This window comes from Oncorhynchus masou, chromosome 29, assembly GCF_036934945.1.
Source record: "Oncorhynchus masou masou isolate Uvic2021 chromosome 29, UVic_Omas_1.1, whole genome shotgun sequence".
NCBI classification, from domain to species: domain Eukaryota; kingdom Metazoa; phylum Chordata; class Actinopteri; order Salmoniformes; family Salmonidae; genus Oncorhynchus; species Oncorhynchus masou.
In genome coordinates, this window is record NC_088240.1 from 103,541,429 (window position 1) to 103,564,412 (window position 22,984).

A 22,984-nucleotide genomic window follows, 5' to 3' on the forward strand; every position below is an offset into this window, starting at 1 on the left:
ACAGAATGAGTGTATGTAATGTAGTATCTGTCACATCAACTCATCAACAGAATGAGTATATGTAATGTAGTATCTGTCAGATCACCTCATCAACATAATGAGTGTATGTAATGTTGTATCTGTCAGATCACCTCATCAACAGAATGAGTGTATGTAATGTAGTATCTGTCAGATCACCTCATCAACAGAATGAGTATATGTAATGTAGTATCTGTCAGATCACCTCATCAACAGAATGAGTATATGTAATGTAGTATCTGTCAGATCACCTCATCAACAGAATGAGTATATGTAATGTAGTATCTGTCAGATCACCTCATCAACAGAATGAGTGTATGTAATGTAGTATCTGTCAGATCACCTCATCAACAGAATGAGTGTATGTAATGTAGTATCTGTCACATCAACTCATCAACAGAATGAGTATATGTAATGTAGTATCTGTCAGATCACCTCATCAACATAATGAGTGTATGTAATGTAGTATCTGTCAGATCACCTCATCAACAGAATGAGTGTATGTAATGTAGTATCTGTCAGATCACCTCATCAACAGAATGAGTATATGTAATGTAGTATCTGTCAGATCACCTCATCAACAGAATGAGTATATGTAATGTAGTATCTGTCAGATCACCTCATCAACAGAATGAGTATATGTAATGTAGTATCTGTCAGATCACCTCATCAACAGAATGAGTATATGTAATGTAGTATCTGTCAGATCACCTCATCAACAGAATGAGTATATGTAATGTAGTATCTGTCAGATCACCTCATCAACAGAATGAGTATATGTAATGTAGTATCTGTCAGATCAACTCATCAACAGAATGAGTATATGTAATGTAGTATCTGTCAGATCACCTCATCAACAGAATGAGTGTATGTAATGTAGTATCTGTCAGATCACCTCATCAACAGAATGAGTATATGTAATGTAGTATCTGTCAGATCACCTCATCAACAGAATGAGTATATGTAATGTAGTATCTGTCACATCAACTCATCAACAGAATGAGTATATGTAATGTAGTATCTGTCAGATCACCTCATCAACAGAATGAGTGTATGTAATGTAGTATCTGTCAGATCACCTCATCAACAGAATGAGTATATGTAATGTAGTATCTGTCAGATCAACTCATCAACAGAATGAGTATATGTAATGTAGTATCTGTCACATCAACTCATCAACAGAATGAGTATATGTAATGTAGTATCTGTCAGATCACCTCATCAACAGAATGAGTATATGTAATGTAGTATCTGTCAGATCACCTCATCAACAGAATGAGTGTATGTAATGTAGTATCTGTCAGATCACCTCATCAACAGAATGAGTGTATGTAATGTAGTATCTGTCAGATCAACTCATCAACAGAATGAGTATATGTAATGTAGTATCTGTCACATCAACTCATCAACAGAATGAGTATATGTAATGTAGTATCTGTCAGATCACCTCATCAACAGAATGAGTGTATGTAATGTAGTATCTGTCACATCAACTCATCAACAGAATGAGTGTATGTAATGTAGTATCTGTCAGATCACCTCATCAACAGAATGAGTATATGTAATGTAGTATCTGTCAGATCACCTCATCAACAGAATGAGTATATGTAATGTAGTATCTGTCAGATCACCTCATCAACAGAATGAGTGTATGTAATGTAGTATCTGTCAGATCACCTCATCAACAGAATGAGTATATGTAATGTAGTATCTGTCAGATCACCTCATCAACAGAATGAGTGTATGTAATGTAGTATCTGTCACATCAACTCATCAACAGAATGAGTATATGTAATGTAGTATCTGTCAGATCACCTCATCAACAGAATGAGTATATGTAATGTAGTATCTGTCACATCAACTCATCAACAGAATGAGTATATGTAATGTAGTATCTGTCAGATCACCTCATCAACAGAATGAGTATATGTAATGTAGTATCTGTCAGATCAACTCATCAACAGAATGAGTATATGTAATGTAGTATCTGTCACATCAACTCATCAACAGAATGAGTATATGTAATGTAGTATCTGTCAGATCACCTCATCAACAGAATGAGTATATGTAATGTAGTATCTGTCAGATCACCTCATCAACAGAATGAGTGTATGTAATGTAGTATCTGTCAGATCACCTCATCAACAGAATGAGTATATGTAATGTAGTATCTGTCACATCAACTCATCAACAGAATGAGTATATGTAATGTAGTATCTGTCACATCACCTCATCAACAGAATGAGTATATGTAATGTAGTATCTGTCACATCAACTCATCAACAGAATGAGTATATGTAATGTAGTATCTGTCAGATCACCTCATCAACAGAATGAGTGTATGTAATGTAGTATCTGTCACATCAACTCATCAACAGAATGAGTGTATGTAATGTAGTATCTGTCAGATCAACTCATCAACAGAATGAGTATATGTAATGTAGTATCTGTCAGATCACCTCATCAACAGAATGAGTATATGTAATGTAGTATCTGTCAGATCACCTCATCAACAGAATGAGTATATGTAATGTAGTATCTGTCAGATCACCTCATCAGCAGAATGAGTATATGTAATGTAGTATCTGTCAGATCACCTCATCAACAGAATGAGTGTATGTAATGTAGTATCTGTCAGATCACCTCATCAACAGAATGAGTGTATGTAATGTAGTATCTGTCAGATCACCTCATCAACAGAATGAGTGTATGTAATGTAGTATCTGTCAGATCACCTCATCAACAGAATGAGTGTATGTAATGTAGTATCTGTCAGATCACCTCATCAACAGAATGAGTGTATGTAATGTAGTATCTGTCAGATCACCTCATCAACAGAATGAGTGTATGTAATGTAGTATCTGTCACATCAACTCATCAACAGAATGAGTATATGTAATGTAGTATCTGTCAGATCACCTCATCAACAGAATGAGTATATGTAATGTAGTATCTGTCAGATCACCTCATCAACAGAATGAGTATATGTAATGTAGTATCTTTCAGATCACCTCATCAACAGATGTGTTATAATAAAGTTGAACATGATCAAGTCAAACAGACTCCATAGAACTCAATGTCACTAGAGAGGCGTTGGAGCTGTGATCTCTGATCACTGATTCAGACCCTATAGCTTACAATGGGACTGGAGGATGTATGCTTCTAGTTGTCTGAGGTTTTTACCTCGAAAATTAAAATCAGGTGTTTACCTGTCTGTTGTCTTGCTTGAACTGAACTGAATGAATAACTAGACAATCTCCTTCATAGTAATATTGATCATGCCAAATCAGTGAGTAATGAGGGTAACTCAGGTATATGGATTGAATCTGTAACTGACTAGAGAACACTGTGTAGTGTAGTGTAGTGTAGTGGAGTGTTGTGTAGTGTAGTGTAGTGTAGTGTAGTGTAGTGTAGTGTAGTGTAGTGTAGTGTAGTGTAGTGTAGTGTTGGGCTGAGGCTGTGAGGATTGTGTCCTGGTGACTTTAATAGCATTAGGAGTGGAGACCATAGAGCTATAATCTAAAGAGAAGAGACTCCCACTCTTCTCTTTCATGTTCATCCTGTTGGATTGTTCGAGATGTCAGTCTGACTGCCATCAATGTACTGGTTCCCCTGACAGTGGCGCAGCGCGGAGCTCACCGCTGTACCTGTCTGCATTAGAACGGTGTGTTGCGCTGGTTAAGGATGCCTTGATTTATCAACTATAAAATACATATATAAAGTTATTCTGACAGGTTCAATTCAATTAATTAAATCGATTAAAAATAAATGGGACCAGATGTAGTGATCCGGTGATTAGGGTAGAGCAAAAAATAGAAAATAGTAAAATATGTCGTTTTTTATTTATTTAAAGAAATATTAAGGTTTGTGTGAACGAACCTATTGATAACAGTTAACGTTGGCGACACCGTGTGTGTGTGTGTGTGTGTGTGTGTGTGTGTGTGTGTGTGTGTGTGTGTGTGTGTGTGTGTGTGTGTGTGTGTGTGTGTGTGTGTGTGTGTGTGTGTGTGTGTGTGTGTGTGTGTGTGTGTGTGTGTGTGTGTGTGTGTGTGTGGCACATAAGGTTGGGATTATCGATGAGTGACACCATGCGACATGCGTGTGTGGTAGAAGTCCATCTGTTTCTCGGAACAGTATCCAGAGTGAATACATTATTATTACTGTGGAAGAGGGGCTGCTGCCTTTAGCATTAAGGGGCAAACAGTTTCCGCCTGAACGTGTTAACCTACTATTCTCCCGGTGTGAGCGCGCGCGGCGAAGTGGTAATGAGACTTTAACAAGGCTAATAAATCAGTTAACGGAGAACACGCTTTATTGCCCTGACCACGTGCCATTGTTTGCCAGGAGTCACATTTCAACCAGGTTAAATACACTTTCCATGGTAATACTACATGCAGATATATTACAGACATTGTCATACAACATTTTACAGATTGAGGAGAATATCTCAATTTAAAACATACCTCTGAAACGCATAAGGTGAAGGTAACGTTTTAGATAATGTCCTCTGGTTACATTTATTGCTAATTTAAAAAAATACAAAATAAGTATTTTATTATAATTATTATTATTATTATTATTATTATTATTATTATTATAACCAGCGTATTGCTGCTACTGTATTTACTATTTGTATTATAATTGTTCTTTATTATTTTGAGTGATTCTCACCCGTTATATATTAAATTTTAAAATGTATTTTTTCAACGTCTCTGTCATCTCCATCAGGAGATATTCCCCGCGTACAATCTGCTCCATCTCTCGCCAGCACATTTCCAGCAGGTTATCACAATCACCGTTCGTCCTATTTCTGATGTGTTCCGCTGATTACCATCAGTGCCCTCAGATATCCCAGACTGATCATCGCGCTGCAATATCCACTCTGAGCCATCTGGAGCAGATCATATCGCTGACTCCGGCTCAGTCCCCAAGTATTCAATCTACACAACCCTTTCAAGCACCACGAAGACGAGATGGTTGGTTTCAAACCGAGTAACAGCGACCCCACATATGTGAGTCCACGTGGTGCTCTGAAAGTGTGCGGTTCGGGCGACAGAAGTGTCATCCTCTGCAGATGGAATAACATCCACGGATGGCCCGTTTAGCGATATCAGCAGGCCAACAGATATTTATTGCAGTCCAAGATTGAAAACGATGTATTGTTTGTATTTCAGTGTTTTGATTTAAACAGCCTATCCAACGTTACTTGTTCTAGCGCTTATTTAGGCCTAGTTTTGTAGCTTAAAAAAATGGATTTATCTGTGTACACAAAAAAACGATGTTTGTGATATGAGTGATAATTCAGCTTTCTCTTTAGTTCTATTATAGTCCCTATTGATCAGTAGGCAGGTTTACATTGACCCAGGTTTATGCGACAAAAGCAATGTCCCAACAACAACAAATATTGTGACATGTGTAATGGTAACTGCAGATATAAGATACATTTTCTAAAGATCGAAAAAATTTGCATCCGTTCAACAGAGGTGGATTTTTATTTCGAAGAACTTTCCTTATTGCGGCAAATGATGACGGAAACCGTGTTTGTCGAATATGATAGAGGAATCTTTTTTAAGGTACGCGGGGCGCGTGATGTCACCGCATAACTATAAAGCTCCACTCCGCATTTAATTATAAATATCTACTGCTTGCAAAATATTTTTAAACAAATATAAAAAAAAATCATGTTTATTTGCAGGATAATGATTGTCCTGACTTTCAAGAATGCCTGAACAGCTTCGTCTTGCTTTTCTGGTTGACTGGCAAGTTTCACCTTCCAATTCTATCAAATCGTCAGGAATGTAAGTTTCACCATGGTGCGGACCGTGGCGATACGTCGGCACATGTGAATTATTAGAATATATGGCAAATATTAGTAAATGACGGCATTATTCTAATAATGCTTCACTTCCCGTTCTGAGATGTTTAAACAGACAGGTGGGAAAGCATACAGGCTGCCGACAATGTAGCAGTGCGCCATGTGCCTAAACGTGTAATGGAAACACTTCAACCACAAAATGTGTATTCGACACTGTAGGTGTCTGCAAAAAAAGTATTTATTTTTTATTTTTTAGGTGTGACGTCATTGTGGCCCGCCGTTTTTATCGACACATAATAGTTACATGGAAACGCACCTATCAGGACATTGTCGCGTCTATTTTCTATGCGAACTTTCTAAATATCGAACAAAAATACACTGGACAAGTTAATGGAAACATAGCTAGTGACATGTAGTCAAAGTACCGTTTGACTTAATAGTTTCCTCTAAAGTGGTGTCCAAGTACATTCAACACTTTGTTAAAACCTTGTTTACATTCTTTGAAGATATTATAACATGTATATGAATGCATTGTCTTATTAGCCCAGTGAAACGTATGCCATTTAAAATGCCCAACTGTTAGTAGCGATACAGTTTGTTTCAGTTGTCTTCTGGTTTTTTAGGGTCCAACTGAATAATAACTTAGTGGGCTGCAACTACCTATCTGTTACAAACAACTACCTATCTGTTACAAACAACTACCTATCTGTTACAAACAACTACCTATCTGTTACAAACAACTACCTATCTGTTACACACAACTACCTATCTGTTACAAACAACTACCTATCTGTTACAAACAACTACCCAGCTGTTACACTCAACTACCTATATGTTACAAACAACTACCTATCTGTTACAAACAACTACCTATCTGTTACAAACAACTACCTATCTGTTACACTCAACTACCTATCTGTTACAAACAACTACCTATCTGTTACAAACAACTACCCAGCTGTTACACTCAACTACCTATATGTTACAAACAACTACCTATCTGTTACAAACAACTACCTATCTGTTACAAACAACTACCTATCTGTTACACTCAACTACCTATCTGTTACAAACAACTACCTATCTGTTACAAACAACTACCCAGCTGTTACACTCAACTACCGATCTGTTACACTCAACTACCTTTCTGTTACAAACTACCTATCTGTTACAAACAACTACCTATCTGTTACAAACAACTACCTATCTGTTACAAACAACTACCTATCTGTTACAAACAACTACCAATCTGTTACAAACAACTACCTATCTGTTACAAACAACTACCAATCGGTTAAAACAACTACCAATCTGTTACAAACAACTACCTATCTGCTTTAAGTTGGTCCGATAGAAAACACTAAGCCCCCATCACCACACACGCAGACAAGCACACACACAAAAAGAATGTGAAGGGGTGGGGTGGGGTGGCTAAAAACAGAATGAAGGTTAAGCATTTTCTATAAGCACCAGCAGAGCTGAATTTCAATTAGTGACAACATTTACAAGCTTGCGTAAGATGACACTATTTGTCAATCCACTTCGCTATAGCCTAACAAAGTTTCTGTTCTTCATCCATCCCAAAGCTATATCATAATACTGCCATGACATGACACACTATCATAACGCCTTAGGGAATTGTACCTGTGGCCGACTGACCGTTATTTCAATCAACTTATGATTTTAGCTTTTATTCTAAATGATCGACAACATCCCCGTTCCATGTCTCATGTCATTTTCCACGTTCATCAATTCGGAGATTGGACCGAATAATAACATAATATAAATAACAAATAGAAAATAGAATAAACTCAATAAAATTGCATACTTCCAAATAGCCTATAGACATACTTTGTAAAATGTCTAAATGAGAGAGTAAATGTCCGGATGAGTCCTATAGAACAAGTCCACCATTTCCCTCCTGTGCTGTTCTGTGTTAATGACAGTTGAACATATTCAGGAAGTTCCCTGCTCCTTGTGCTTTATCCCACTATGTTGGACAGCTGTAAAATCGTGTAGACAGGTTGTCATACAACAATCAAAGCTTCAGTGAATGGACTGTAATGCTAAACATTTAACATACAATACTCCCAACACTGGGACAGCGGCCCAGCCAATGCTCGAGCCACATGCTCCGGCGAGGAGGAGCTTGCAGCTCAAGTGGGATGCCAATCAAAGCATAAACTTCAAATTGTATCTGAGAGATCAGGCTGAGACCTGGGGGCAGGCACATCAGTTGGAGCTCAATTGTTGATGTGATCACATCCAACAGTCTTGCAGCGAAAGAGAGCAGCTGAGATTTAAAGAATAGCAGAAGAACCATTGTGACCTATTGCTGCTGTGCTTCCTGGCCACTTTCTCTTTGACTTCTTTACGCTTCGGTCTCGTGTTCCGACGTGTTTTGGCATACGACTCGGCGGAGAGGATGTCTTTCCCCCAGTTGGGCTACCCTCAGTACTTAAGTGCCTCCCAAGCGGTGTACGGCGGGGATCGCCCGGGGGTCCTGACTCCGTCGTCCCGGGGAGGGAGCTCTGAGTTAGCGGGAAACCAGTCAGCTGCTGCGGCTGCAGTCACCTCGGTGTTGGGCATGTACGCAAACCCCTACACTGCACACAACTACAGCGCATTCCTGCCTTACAGCAGCGCAGACCTGGCTCTGTTCTCTCAAATGGTAAGGGCTGTTTCTAGACTTCTGTTGTTGTATTATAGTGGTCTGTATGGTTGCTTTACGTCAAGTGTGTCACTTATTTTGCCTGGAAAAAGCAGGTGAAAAGACGGCTGAGAACTATTCAATCTGCGGTTTCTTTGCAAGTTGCAAATACTCGCGCTCTCCGAAAGTTTGTTGATAAGAAATGACAATGCATCTATAACTTTTATCTACACGTCTTAAATATTGGAGTAATATTCATTATTCGTAAACCTACTTTGGAAGTGTATTAGTCGTTTGAAGTGGGAGTTTGTTCCAGCTGCATTCAAAGAAATGTTGTTCGATCTAGATGAGCCAAAAACCGGTGTGCCGTTCGGTTTGAGGGAGAAGTTATTTAGTATAAAAGAGCGTTTAGTCTAGATAATGGTGCTTGTGACACGAATTATATAGTTTAGTTGATTTTAATTATTATAGCATTGGTCCTCGGCTTCTGAAATTTCACTAAAGACATCTATTCGTTTTGGTGAATCGAAACAACAAAGGCCTTTGCATGAATTTGTCACGCACACAAATCATTTAACTGTTAGGATAAAATAGTAGCTATATAAACAAAACCATTACGTCAAAACATAGTCCAGGCCTCGACAATGACCTAGACATTATATTAGAATTTTGTCTCGCAACATAGTTCTACTTTGTTGTATTCATTTTGATGAAAATTATTTGAGGATAAGACGTACGTATTTATGAAATATATTTTTGTAAGGTTTATAGCCTGACATGTAAAAATAAGCATTTGCAGATACTTTACAAAAGAATGCAGTTCATCGCTGTAGCACCCGGTTACACGAATGCAGCGTGTCCAGGCCTTCTTTAGCAGACATCACCGTTTCTCCTTCTGCATCAAATAAATCATTTACAATCATGATGACATTGACATGTTATACTGTCCTACAAAATACACTTCATTTAAGAATTGCAATACTTACTTCCATCTGTATTTGATACAGAAATAGTATTTCTTAAATAACAACAGGAGCAGACTAGGCCGCAGTGGCAACTGACACCATTTCGGTCAAATGCATTAAAAGTAGTTCTACTCACCTCAGTAATTAAAACGCGAAAACGTATCATGAATATATGTGTGTGTATAGCTATACTCGTAAATATATAGGCTTAAATATAATACATCAGTTATGAGTATTAGAGTTTTCGGAACTTTTGGACGTTATTGAAGGACATTATCCCAAACTCTAATTCACATAAACGAGTGGCATAAACGAGGTACAGGGATATCCAAGCGAGTAGGCCCATTTTTAAATGCTATTCATGTCGAAATGTATGCGTGGTATTAGGCATTTATAGAAACTCACGTGTTTCTAAGCAACATATTAATCCTGTGGCGTTGTTCATCCTTCCAGGGCTCCCAGTACGAGCTGAAGGACAGTCCTGGCGTGCACCCCGGCAGCTTCGCGGCCCACACCTCGCCAGCTTTCTACCCTTACGGTCAGTTCCAGTACGGGGACCCGGCCAGGCCCAAGAACGCGACCCGGGAGAGTACCAGCACCCTGAAGGCCTGGCTCAATGAGCACAGGAAGAACCCCTACCCCACCAAGGGAGAGAAGATCATGTTGGCCATCATTACTAAGATGACCCTGACGCAGGTGTCCACTTGGTTCGCTAACGCCAGGAGGAGGCTGAAGAAGGAGAACAAGGTGACGTGGGGAGCCAGGAGTAAAGAGGATGAGGATGGAAACATCTTCGGCTCCGACAACGAGGGAGACGCGGAGAAGAACGATGACGAGGAGGAGATTGATCTAGAGAGCATCGATATAGACAAGATAGACGACAACGATGGAGATCAGAGCAATGAGGAGGACGATGATAAACCGGAGGGCAGAGAGCGAAACCGAGAACTGGACAGTCTGGAGAAACGGCGGGCCTTCGCCCTGCAGCACGAGGTCTTCGACAAATCTAAGAACTCAATTTCCTCTGGGAAGGAACTTTCTGATAGCAACAGCAACACCAGAGGTGTGTCCCCGGACAGACAGGGACGTTTTCAGCTCCCAGTGAACAATAAGCCTAAAATCTGGTCGTTAGCTGAGACGGCTACCAGTCCTGATAGTTCTGTCAAGTCCACCTCTCCCTCCGGCCCTACCGGTCACACCCCGCCTCAGATGCAACACCCAGCCTTCCTGCCCTCTCACGGACTATACACCTGTCAGATAGGCAAGTTCCATAACTGGACCAACGGAGCTTTCCTGGGGCAGAACTCTCTGCTCAATGTCCGGTCGTTTCTCGGAGTTAATCAGCACCATCATCATAACCTCCACTTACAGACCCAGCTGCAGCAGCAGCAGGCCTCGGTGTTGGTGTCGCCTGGAGCCTCGCCACAACTCAGCCCCAAGCACATAGGTAGGTCTGTACCAGTTATGATCGTATGCCCAAAGCTTTATTTACTGTTATATTTCGGAAGCAAAAATCATAGACAATACTGTTAATGTAACATGCATAGCCTATCAATTGTATTTTGTCCAAAAGTGCTTTTAAAACGACTAAAATCTCTACTCTCTCTCACACACACACACACACACACACACACACACACACACACACACACACACACACACACACACACACACACACACACACACACACACACACACACACACACACACACACACACACACACACACACATTATTTGTTATAATAATGATCATAATATTAATAACAGTGACACAGAAGCATTATGTTATTACTTGGGTATTTAATGAAAATAAAATATATTTTTTGGTAATTTTGTAATGAGTTGAATCCTTTTATTTCAGACCGTGAAAACGTTGTAAGAAGTGCCTCTCCTCCAACGCAATCTCTGAAGTCCTCATTCAGACCCCTTCATGATGGGTAAGACGCTGTTTGAATGATTGGCTAAATGTAGTTGGGCTGAATTATAACAGTAAGACTGATATTCTAATATTGTAATATCAAATGGTTTCCTCCAAAATGGTGCCATTCTGCGGTCTGTTGTGGTTAGGTTCTTAGAAGGTATAGGGACTGGTTTCTTGGTGGACAGATGTGAGAGATTGGTCTGGCTTCTAAAAAAGAATTGTTCTTCCCCGGGTGACACGGGGTTTCGGTTCCAGCCCCCCCCCCCCCTCTCCTAATTCCCCCCCTCTGGAGGCTGACTACTTATCAAGTCCCCCGTAAAACGGGACCTGTCTGGGGCTCGGCTTCCCTAAAGACCCCGGGGAGCAGCCCGGCCCTGGGGAGCGTTCTAGCAGAAGACTTCTCCCCGTCTGGAGTGCTAACATTTACACAGACCCTCTTTCTTCCCACTGTTAGCACGAGGCCGCTGCTGGCAGTACCATCCTCAAATGACGGCCTGTTTGTGTGGTTTGGCATGTATTATACACACGTGGAATCAATCATTCGTGTCATAAATGATATGCTTTAAATACAAGTTCCTGATATAGGTAAAACGCGTCGACAGGAACACTTGAAGAGATATAGCATCCTAGATGACATGTTCTGTATGTTGACCCAGTGGCTAGGCTACTTGAAAATAATATTCTATTGTATAGAAAAACGGTTCTGTCTTTTCATTGTTCTCTTCGTCCTCCTCTGTGCTCTTTCAGCCCCAGGACTCAGCAAGAAGCCCCGCAGCTGGTTCTAACGGCCCTCTCCTCGGCTTGATCAAGACATTCTGCCCTGGGGAAAAAATACTTTACGCACTCAGAAAAGGACAATGAGAAATAACTTAATTCACCGTAGCATTCAGAGCAAATGGCTAATTTGATATAAACTCCTGTGGCAGGATCTCGTCTATTGTTGTAAATAATGGCGCCTGTTATTCCCTGTTCTTTACCCTGGGACGTTTGGTAGGCTTTTCCTTCTGTCTTTCTTCTGGTCTGTACATACAGTGATTTACATGTGTAAATAGCGCGTTGACGACATTTGTCCAGATCGTATATTTTGTCTAATAAACTAAATGAAATTATCGAGACATCAGAATATAGATATTTTGTTTTTTGTATTTCCTGCATCAAACAGCTCTGACACGGTGACATATTTAGAGAACAGGGGACGCTCTCTGTTGCACAATATTATTAAACAATACCAGAATTTAATTTGGTTCAACCTGGTAGATTATTATCAGTATAATTATTATTACTATTATTGTTATTATTATTATTGTTATTATTGTTCTTCTTCTTATTATTATTATTATTTCTACACACATCCGTCAGGGTAAATGGCTTATCATAACTAACGCTAAGACGTTCCATTCCAATGTAATCATTAGCAGCTGAGAGGAACCCGCCTTGCACCGCGTCCCCTGTTAGAGAGAGGGCAGAGCGGGGAAAGCAGCGGATAATACCGACCCTCTCATCTAATGTTATTCCACTTTCTCCAGTTAAATGGGGAGGGAGCGTCGACGCATTGAGGTGCTAATAACCGGCCAGATGGTTGCTGGTGCCGAAAAATGGACAGAAGCAGCTGGGAGCATCATTAAGTAATAATGTGGGAACGCCCTGCCCAAACAAAATCAAATGGTTAAAATGTAATCTGTCAGAAAGAGAAGTCGATTCGGTAATATATTATTAATAGTGAGAGGTTAGCGGTCAGGTGACGTGGTTAGCAGGGTTACTAACTGTGTTGGGGTCCGGCCAGCTACATGTGATCGGTAAAGTTATAGGGATGGCTATTGGGACTGAAGGAAGCTCATTCTATTCAATCACTTTAATACTGGCTTCGTGATGAGGAACAACTGCAAGGATTATGGTGATGTCATTTGAAGTGTAACATTGTGTTGGTTATTGGAATGAACGGTGGTAATGTGGATCCACAACGATCAGACTTCTATACAGAATAAGAACGATATCTTAGGCCTCATTAAACACCATAATATTAACAGGTTTCATTCAAATTAAAACAACTATTAAACAAATATAAACAAATAATAGCCACCTAAAACTGGTTTTATAACAATTACATTTCATGTTACATATTTTATGGGGATAACGCAATGTCAACATCCCTATTGAAAATTGTTAAATTGAATATTTTATTGTAGTATTTGCAATAGACGAATATATGTTGTATTCGCTGTTCGGAGGTATGGCAGGCTGACCGTGTCGGCTGGCTCGGTGCCTGTCTATTGTTGTATCACAGCGACCTCTATAGGCTTCAGTACATTTACAGATAAATAATATAGACCAAGTCAAAAGATTTTCACTTTAAACTCTGGAAACACTTGACAACTTGGAACTTTTTACAACTTCGAATAAGCGACCAAAGTTAGCCTAGAATGTGAGTCAAAAGAGTATATGTTATTTGCTCCCAAGTGGCGCAGCGGTTTACGGCACTGCATCTCAGTGCTTAAGTCATACACTACAGACACATTGGTTCGATTCCAGGCTGTATCATAACCGGCCGTGATTAGGAATCGCATATTGTAGCGCACAATTGGCCCTGCGTCGTCCGGGTTAGGGTTTGCCCGGGGTAGGCCCATATTGTAAATAATAATTTATTTTCTTAACTGACTTTCCTAGTTAAATAAAGGTCAAATAAAATAAACTATCTCACAGTGTGTGTGGTCAGATAAAGTTTAGAATATAATTACTCTTAGAAGATTGGAAACATATGTTCTATATACACTTTAAACCATAACCGTTTTCCCTGCCCCGTTTGCTTGTGAGGGTCAAATCATTTCCATTCAGTGTTAACAAAGGCTATTTCAAATACTTGTTTTCTAATCATTTTACAAAGTCTAAAGATTGGTGTTGTTCTATATTAGTAAACTTGAGAGATTATTTCGTAATGAAAACTTATTTGAGTATTTTTTCCAGAGAGCAAGGCAGAGTGATGGAGGTCTAACAGAATTGAATTAATCAAATTAAGATCTAGGCCACCTCAGTGCGCACTGCAGCAGTCTCCACCGTGTTAATTCCGGGGTCAAAGTGGCTTTATTTTTCAGTAAACGTTGACTTCTCTCAAGGAGAGGAACATTTATGCGCATAAATTTGTGACATTTTGATGGCAGTTCGCTAAACAGTTACGCCGTTAAAAGCCTGTTAGAAAATTAACCAGGTCAGAGGGTGGTAAAGGCAGGACAGGGTCAGATGTGTTTGTTGTGCCTTCTGTCAAAAACACAATTAATTATATTATCAGCAACTTTGTTTAGCTATACACAGAGCTCAGCCATCTCTCAGATCTCCATCGGTAGGTTAATTCATGTATGGATTTGGGGATGATGATTACTTCTGTAAGATCACGCGCCATGAAGTTTCAATCGCCCTTGTAAATTACTATGAAGAAAAAGGAAAATCAACCCAGTCAAGGCACAACATGAAACGCAGAAATAAAAAAGTACTTATAATAAAATGAACCAGATAATGTCTGAATAAACAACATGCCTCAGTGTTTAAATGCGCTGATATATTCAGATGGACAGAAGACAGCCCTTCCCGGAAGTCAAGGCAGGTGCGCGGAATGTCATCTTTTACTCGACATTCGCACGTCACATCTTCTCACGAGCCTTTTGTAGTTGAAATGAAATAACCCTCCCGGTGTCTGGTTTCTGGGTTTTGTAGCGAAGCACCTTGAGGTTTGCAGCGCCGCTAGCTGCAGCCTGCCATTATATTATGTTTCCCTAATATATACAACAACACAAATCATTTAGCGGTGGATGTACAGTTGATTGTTTAATGAGTAATAAAGCGGCTAGGAGCCTATAATTAGGCTGTCACTGTGAGCTGGTCCTCCCAGCGCCCCGGGCCACAGCGGAGAGAGACGCCATTAACACTCCAAACAAATACATTTAAGACAGCGTAGAGATAAACTGTAGAGGTGGTTCGATGTTAATGCTAAGGAAAGTTACCTAATATTTACCGCCTGTTATTTAGTGGCCAACAAGTGTAAACAACAACACACAAACAACAGCCCATGGTATAATAAAGTAACAACAAGTATTAGTTTAATGACATAAATTATTATAATAATGAGCAGAATGGGCAATTACATTTTCCAATGAATTAAAGTGAAATACAGTTTAATACATTATTGATTTAATGGTTGCTCATGTGATAAAACACAGAAATCTAGAAAAAATTACATATTGTATTAAAAGATTTAAAATGAATTTGACTTTTAATCATTCCTATTAACAAAATGGAAGTTAAATACATTTTTATAATGAATACATAAACATTAGCTGCCAATTGGCACTAAACTACTGCTATTTTGAGGAAGAACATTGTATTTTTTTTTAAATCTTTACTTAAGAACATATTCTTATTTTCAATAACAGCCTAGGAACAGTAGGTTAACTGCCTATTCAGGGGCAGAACAACACATTTGTACCTTTTCAGCTCAGGGATTGCAACTTTCCAGTTACTAGTCCAACACTCTAACCACTAGGCTACCCTGCCGTCCCGATATATGAGGATCCAGAAAGTGTACAATATTCTAACACAATATGTTGTTGACACTCATGTTATTATTTACCCAGGCCTAAACCGGTCTAACCCGGTCTAACCCTACCCTGTTAACTCTCATATTATTATTTAACTAGGCAAGTTAGTTCAGAACACAATCTTATTTACCCCGGCCTAACCCAGCCTAACCCGGTCTAACCCGGTCTAACCCGGCCTAACCCAGCCTAACCCGGTCTAACCCGGCCTAACCCGGCCTAACCCGGCCTAACCCGGCCTAACCCAGCCTAACCCGGTCTAACCCGGTCTAACCCGGCCTAACCCAGCCTAACCCGGTCTAACCCGGCCTAACCCGGTCTAACCCGGCCTAACCCGGTCTAACCCTCAACCCGGACAGCGTGGGGACAGATATTTTCCATTTAACCCGGCCCGTGGTCCCACACCATACTATGCCTTTTGTTGCTGAACACCAACCCTGTCTAACCCTTTGCTGCCTGAAATCTGACCGGTCAATGTCTAACCCAGCCTAACCATTTACTTTGCTGTAGAATTGTGTCTTGTGTAACCCGTGTCTAACCCAGCCTAACCAGCCTAACCCGGCCTAACCCGGGAAAGTTTACCACTGTCTTGTCCTAACCCGGCAGGAACCCGCCTATTCACCCAGCCCTCTGGTCTTTACAACCCAGCCTAACCCGGTCTAACTGCCTCTTTCAACCCTGTCTGTTGCCTCCCGGTCTAACCCGGATGCCCTAATCCAATCATCTCCATAACCCAGCCTAACCCGGCCTAACCCGAGCCTGGCTGAATACCTCCTGTCTAACCCGTTTAACCCGGTCTAACCCTGTCTAACCCGGAACCCGACAAGTCAACCCTCAGTAGCAACCCAGCCTAACCCGGTCTAACAATGTCCCAACACCGTGTTCACCCGCTGACTAACCCAGCCTAACCCAGCCTAACCTGGTCTAACCCGGTCTAACCCGGTCTAACCCGGCCTAACCCTCACCCGGACAGCGTGGGGACAGATATTTTCCATTTAGTCTCGGCATGGTCACCATACTATGCCTTTCTTTGAACACAAGAGGACCCTTTGCTGCCTGAAATCTGACAAATGTACGCCATTTACTTTGCTGTAAGAGACTTGTGTTGGTGTGGGCTGGAGAGACTGGGTTGGTGGGGGCTTATCACTGTCTTGTCTTTTGTGGGGGCTGGATTCACCCAGTTGGTGGGGGCTGGATGGGACAGGATGTCTGTTGTCTTTCTGGATGGGAATCCAATCATCTTGTGGGGGCTGGATGAATACTGGGTTGGTGGGGGCTGATCAGGTAGAACTGTCCCAACACCGGTTGGTGGGGGCTGCTCCTTGTTTGGAACACAATGGGTTGAATGGGGGATGGATGAGACTGGGTTTCTTTCCAAGGGGACTGGATGGGAAGAGACTGGGTTGGTGGGGGCTGGATGAGACTGGGTTGGTGGGGGCTGGATGGGACTGGGTTGGTGGGGGCTGGATGGGACTGGGTTGGTGGGGGCTGGATGAGACTGGGTTGGTGGGGGCTGGATGGGACTGGGTTGGTGGGGGCTGGATGGGACTGGGTTGGTGGGGGCTGGATGGGACTGGGTTGGTGGGGGCTGGATGGGACTGGGTTGGTGGGGGCTGGATGGGACTGGGTTGGTGGGGGCTGGATGGGACTGGGTTGGTGGGGGCTGGATGGGACTGGGCTGGTGGGGGCTGGATGGGACTGGGTTGGTGGGGGCTGGATGGGACTGGGTTGTGGGTTCTGGATGAGACTGGGTTGGTGGGGGCTGGATGGGACTGGGTTGGTGGGGGCTGGATGGGACTGGGTTTGTAAGGACTGGATAGCTGTGTTGGAGGGGCCTAGTTGTTTGGTTGGTAGGAGGGGGCTGCATGGTTCTTGTGGAGGGGGAGGGGGCTGGATAGCTGGGTTAGAGGGGGCTGAGAATAGGTTGGGGCCTGAGACACATGGCTCTCTCACAAATAGCAACAACGGCTTGGCAGCTGCTGATGATTCACTCTCAAGCCCTGCTGACCAGGCCAGAGCAGGCCAGAGCAGGCCAGAGCAGGCCAGAACAGGACTGAGCAGGCCAGAACAGGCCAGAACAGGACAGAGGAGAACGTGGAGGTAGACACTTTCTGGCTAATAAAAAGCTAAATTCTGTGTTTTGATCAGCAGAGATAGAGCAGAATAGGAGGAACATTCCCTGTGTATATGAGAGCAGATCAGAGATCCTCAGAGGTAACGGACCAGAGAAGCAACAAAACACTACTAGAGCCTTGTGGACAACATGTTTCCTCTGCACCTTGGTCAAAACACACCCCAGATATACTGAGGGCTCATTAGATTCAAAACAGCCCCAAATATACTGAGGCTTCATTAGGGTCAAAACACCCCCCAAATATACTGAGGCTTCATTAGGGTCAAAACACCCCCCAAATATACTGAGGCTTCATTAGGGTCAAAACACCCCCCAAATATACTGAGGCTTCCTTAGGGTCAAAACACCCCCCCAAATATACCGAGGCTTCATTAGGGTCAAAACAGATGGCCAGATATACTGAGGGCTCATTAGAGTCAAAACAGATGAACAGATATACTGAGGGCTCATCAGAGTCAAAATACCTCCCAAATATACTGAGGGCTCATTAGGATCAAAACACCCCCCAAATATACTGAGGGATCATTAGAGTCAAAACACCCCCAAATATACTGAGGGATCATTAGAGTCAAAACACCACCCAAATATACTGAGGGCTCATTAGGGTCAAAACACCCCCCAAATATACTGAGGGATTATTCGAGTCAAAACACCCCCCAAATATACTGAGGGCTCATTAGAGTCAAAACAGCCCCCAAATATACTGAGTGCTCATTAGGGCCAAAACACCCCCCAAATATACTGAGTGCTCATTAGGGCCAAAACACGCGGCCAGGTATACTGACGGATCATTCGGGTCAAAACAAACATCAAGATATACTGAGGGATCATTAGGGTCAAAACACCCCCGATAAACTGAGTGCTCATAAGGGTAAAAAAACAAAACACGGCCAGACATACTGGGTGCTCATTAAGTTCAAATCATACTTCCAGATATACTGAGGGCTCATTAAAATGAAAACACAGCCCAGATATACTGGGGACTCATTAGGGTCAAAACACACTTGAGATATACTGAGGGCTCATTACGGTCAAAACAGCCTTCAAATATACTGAGGGTTCATTAGGGTCAAGACACACCCCAGATATACTGAGGCCTCATTAGGGCCAAAACATGCGGTCAGGTATACTGACGGATCATTAGGGTCAAAATACCCCCCAATATACTTGGAACTCATTAAGGTCAAAACACACAGCCGTAAATACCTGGGACTCATTAGGGTCAAAACACAACCAAGATATACAGGTGGCTCATTAGGGTCAAAACACACAGCCAGATATACTGAGGGCTCATTAGGTACAAAACAGCCCCCAGAAACACTGAAGGCTCGTTTAGTTCAAAACACACCCCAGAAATACTGAAGGCTCATTAAGGTCAAAACACACCCCAGATATACTGATGGCTCATTAGGGTCAAAACACACTTGAGATGTACTGAAGGCTCATTAGTGTCAAAACACACCCCAGAAATACTGAAGGCTCATTAGGGTCAAAACACACCCCAGAAATACTGAAGGCTCATTAGGGTCAAAACACACCACAGAAATACTGAAGGGCTCGTTAGGGTCAAAACACACCACAGATATACTGAAGGCTCATTAGGGTCAAAACACACCACAGATATACTGAAGGCTCATTATGATCAAAACACACCCCAGATATACTGAAGGCTCATTAGGGTCAAAACACACCCCAGAAATACTGAATGCTCATTAGGGTCAAAACACACCCCAGATATACTGAAGGCTTACTAGGGTCAAGACATTTCCCAAATATACTGAGGGCTCATTAGAATCAAAACATCCCCCCCAAATATACTGAGGGCTCATTAGAATCAAACATCCCCCCAAATATACTGACGGCTCATTAGAATCAAAACACACCCCAGAAATACTGAAGGGCTCGTTAGGGTCAAAACACACCACAGATATACTGAGGGCTCGTTATGATCAAAACACACCCCAGATATACTGAAGGCTCATTAGGGTCAAAACACACCCCAGAAATACTGAATGCTCATTAGGGTCAAAACACACCCCAGATATACTGAAGGCTTACTAGGGTCAAGACATTTCCCAAATATACTTAGGGCTCATTAGAATCAAAACATCACCCCAAATATACTGAGGGCTCATTAGAATCAAAACGTCACCCCAGATATACTGAGGTCTCATTAGAATCAAAACATCCCCCCAAATATACTGAGGGCTCATTAGAATCAAAACATCCCCCCAAATATACCGAGGGCTCATTAGAATCAAAACATCCCCCCAAATATACTGAGGGCTCATTAGAATCAAAACATCCCCCCAAATACACTGAGGGCTCATTAGAATCAAAACATCCCCCCAAATATACTGAGGGCTCATTAGAATCAAAACATCCCCCCAAATACACTGAGGGCTCATTAGAATGAAAACATCCATTTGAAAGGAAACACTTTGAAGTTTATGTAAATGTGAAATTAATGTAGGAGAATATAACACAGTAGATCTGGTAAAAGATAATACAAAGAAAAAAACAAGCTGTTTTTTTGTACCATCTTTGAAACGCAAGAGAAAGGCCGTAATGTATTATTCAAGCCCAGGCACAATGTAGATTTTGGCCACTAGATGGCAGCAGTGTATGTGCAATGTTTTAGACTGATCCAATGAACCATTGCATTACTGTTCAAAATGTTGTATCAAATCTGCCCAAATGTGCCTAAATGGTTTATTGATACATTTTCATGTTCATAATTGTGCACTCTCCTCAAACAATAGAATGGTATTCTTTCACTGTAATAGCTACTGTAAAGTGAACAGTGCAGTTAGAGTAAGAAGAATTGAAGCTTTCTGCCCATATTGGATATGTCCATGTCCCGGGAAATGTTCTTGTTACTAACAACCTCATGCTAATCACATGAGCCTACGTTAGCTCAACCATCCCGCATGGGAACATCGATCCTGTGAGTTTATAAGAGACGGTGGCAGAAACATGATGTACAGAATAAGTTACAAATACCGCTGAAAAACACACACGATGGCACAATGGGTTATGAGCTTGTAAAATGGCAGCCATCTCCTCCGGCGCCATTAGTCCAGTAATGATGGAAGTACACTACCGTTCAAAAGTTTGGTGTCACTTACAAATGTCCTTGTTTTTGAAAGAAAAGCATTTTTTTTGTCCATTAAAATAACATCAAATTAATCAGAAATACAGTGTACACATTGTTAATGTTGTAAATGACTATTGTTGTTGAAAATGGATGATTTTTTTATGGAATATCTACATAGGCGTACAGAGGCCCATTGTCAGCAGCCATCACTCCTGCGTTCCAATGGCACATTCTGTTAGCTAATCCAAGTTCAGAATTTTAATAGGCTAATTTGTCATTAGAAAACCCTTTAGAAAACCCAATTATGTTAGCACAGCTGAAAACTGTTGTTCTAATTAAAGATGCAATAAAACTGGGCTTCTCTCTTGAAGCCATGGGGGCGCTATTTCATTATTGGATAAAAAAACATGCCCGTTTTAAGCGCAATATTTTGTCACAAAAAGATGCTCGACTATGCATATAATTGACAGCTTTGGAAAGAAAACACTCTGACGTTTCCAAAACTGCAAAGATATTATCTGTGAGTGCCACAGAACTGATGCTACAGGCAAAACCAAGATGAAACTTCAAACAGGAAATGAGCAAAAGTTTTGAAGCCTTGTTTTCCAATGTCTCCTTATATGGCTGTGAATGCGACAGGAATGAGCCCACAAATTCTGCCGTTTCCCCAAGGTGTCTGCAGCATTGTGACGTATTTGTAGGCATATCATTGGAAGATTGACCATAAGAGACCACATTTACCACATTATTATCTATATGGCTGACTGTATTTATTATTATCTATATGACTGACTGTATTTATTATTCCTCTATATGACTGACTGTATTTATTATTATCTATATGACTGACTGTATTTATTATTCCTCTATATGACTGGCTGTATTTATTATTATCTATATGACTGACTGTATGTATTATTATCTACATGACTGACTGTATTTATTATTATCTATATGGCTGACTGTATTTATTATTCCTCTATATGGCTAAATGTATTTATTATTCCTCTATATGGCTGACTGTATTTATTATTATCTATATGGCTGACTGTATTTATTATTATCTATATGGCTGACTGTATTTATTATTATCTATATGGCTGACTGTATTTATTATTCCTCTATATGACTGACTGTATTTATTATTCCTCTATATGGCTGACTGTATTTATTAATCCTCTATATGGCTGACTGTATTTATTATTATCTATATGGCTGACTGTATTTATTATTATCTATATGGCTGACTGTATTTATTATTCCTCTATATGGCTAACTGTATTTATTATTCCTCTATATGACTGACTGTATTTATTATTCCTCTATATGACTGACTGTATTTATTATTATCTATTTGGCTGACTGTATTTATTATTATCTATATGGCTGACTGTATTTATTATTATCTATATGCTGACTGTATTTATTATTCCTCTATATGGCTGACTGTATTTATTATTATCTATATGACTGACTGTATTTATTATTATCTATATGACTGACTGTATTTATTATTATCTATATGACTGACTGTATTTATTATTATCTATATGGCTGACTGTATTTATTATTATCTATATGACTGACTGTATTTATTATTATCTATATGAATGACTGTATTTATTATTCCTCTATATGGCTGACTGTATTTATTATTATCTATATGGCTGACTGTATTTATTATTATCTATATGGCTGACTGTATTTATTATTATCTATATGGCTGACTGTATTTATTATTATCTATATGGCTGACTGTATTTATTATTATCTATATGGCTGACTGTATTTATTATTATC

General features: G+C 40.7%; 1 protein-coding gene across 2 annotated transcripts; it reads left to right on the plus strand.

The window, feature by feature from the left end:
• The first annotated feature begins 8,040 nt into the window (after window positions 1–8,040).
• Window positions 8,041–12,485, plus strand: LOC135521082 (iroquois-class homeodomain protein irx-1-like). Of its 2 annotated transcripts, XM_064947024.1 has the most exons (4): window positions 8,041–8,504; window positions 9,902–10,895; window positions 11,311–11,386; window positions 12,118–12,485. In XM_064947024.1, the coding sequence occupies exons 1-4, from the start codon at window positions 8,259–8,261 to the stop codon at window positions 12,173–12,175; spliced, it is 1,374 nt and encodes a 457-aa protein (XP_064803096.1). In that variant the 5' UTR covers window positions 8,041–8,258; the 3' UTR covers window positions 12,176–12,485. The 2 variants fall into 2 exon arrangements, with proteins under 2 accessions (XP_064803096.1, XP_064803097.1); XM_064947025.1 differs by lacking the exon at window positions 12,118–12,485 and having other exon boundaries at window positions 9,902–10,899.
• Window positions 12,486–22,984: the final 10,499 nt, after the last annotated feature.

Bases quoted from the DNA above. Each gene is read 5' to 3' on its own strand.
- LOC135521082 (XM_064947024.1), top strand. From the start codon at position 8,259: ATGTCTTTCCCCCAGTTGGGCTACCCTCAGTACTTAAGTGCCTCCCAA. The intron at 8,505-9,901 runs GTAAGGGCTGTT...TCATCCTTCCAG, and splicing joins TGGCTCTGTTCTCTCAAATG to GGCTCCCAGTACGAGCTGAA. The intron at 11,387-12,117 runs GTAAGACGCTGT...GTGCTCTTTCAG, and splicing joins TTCAGACCCCTTCATGATGG to CCCCAGGACTCAGCAAGAAG.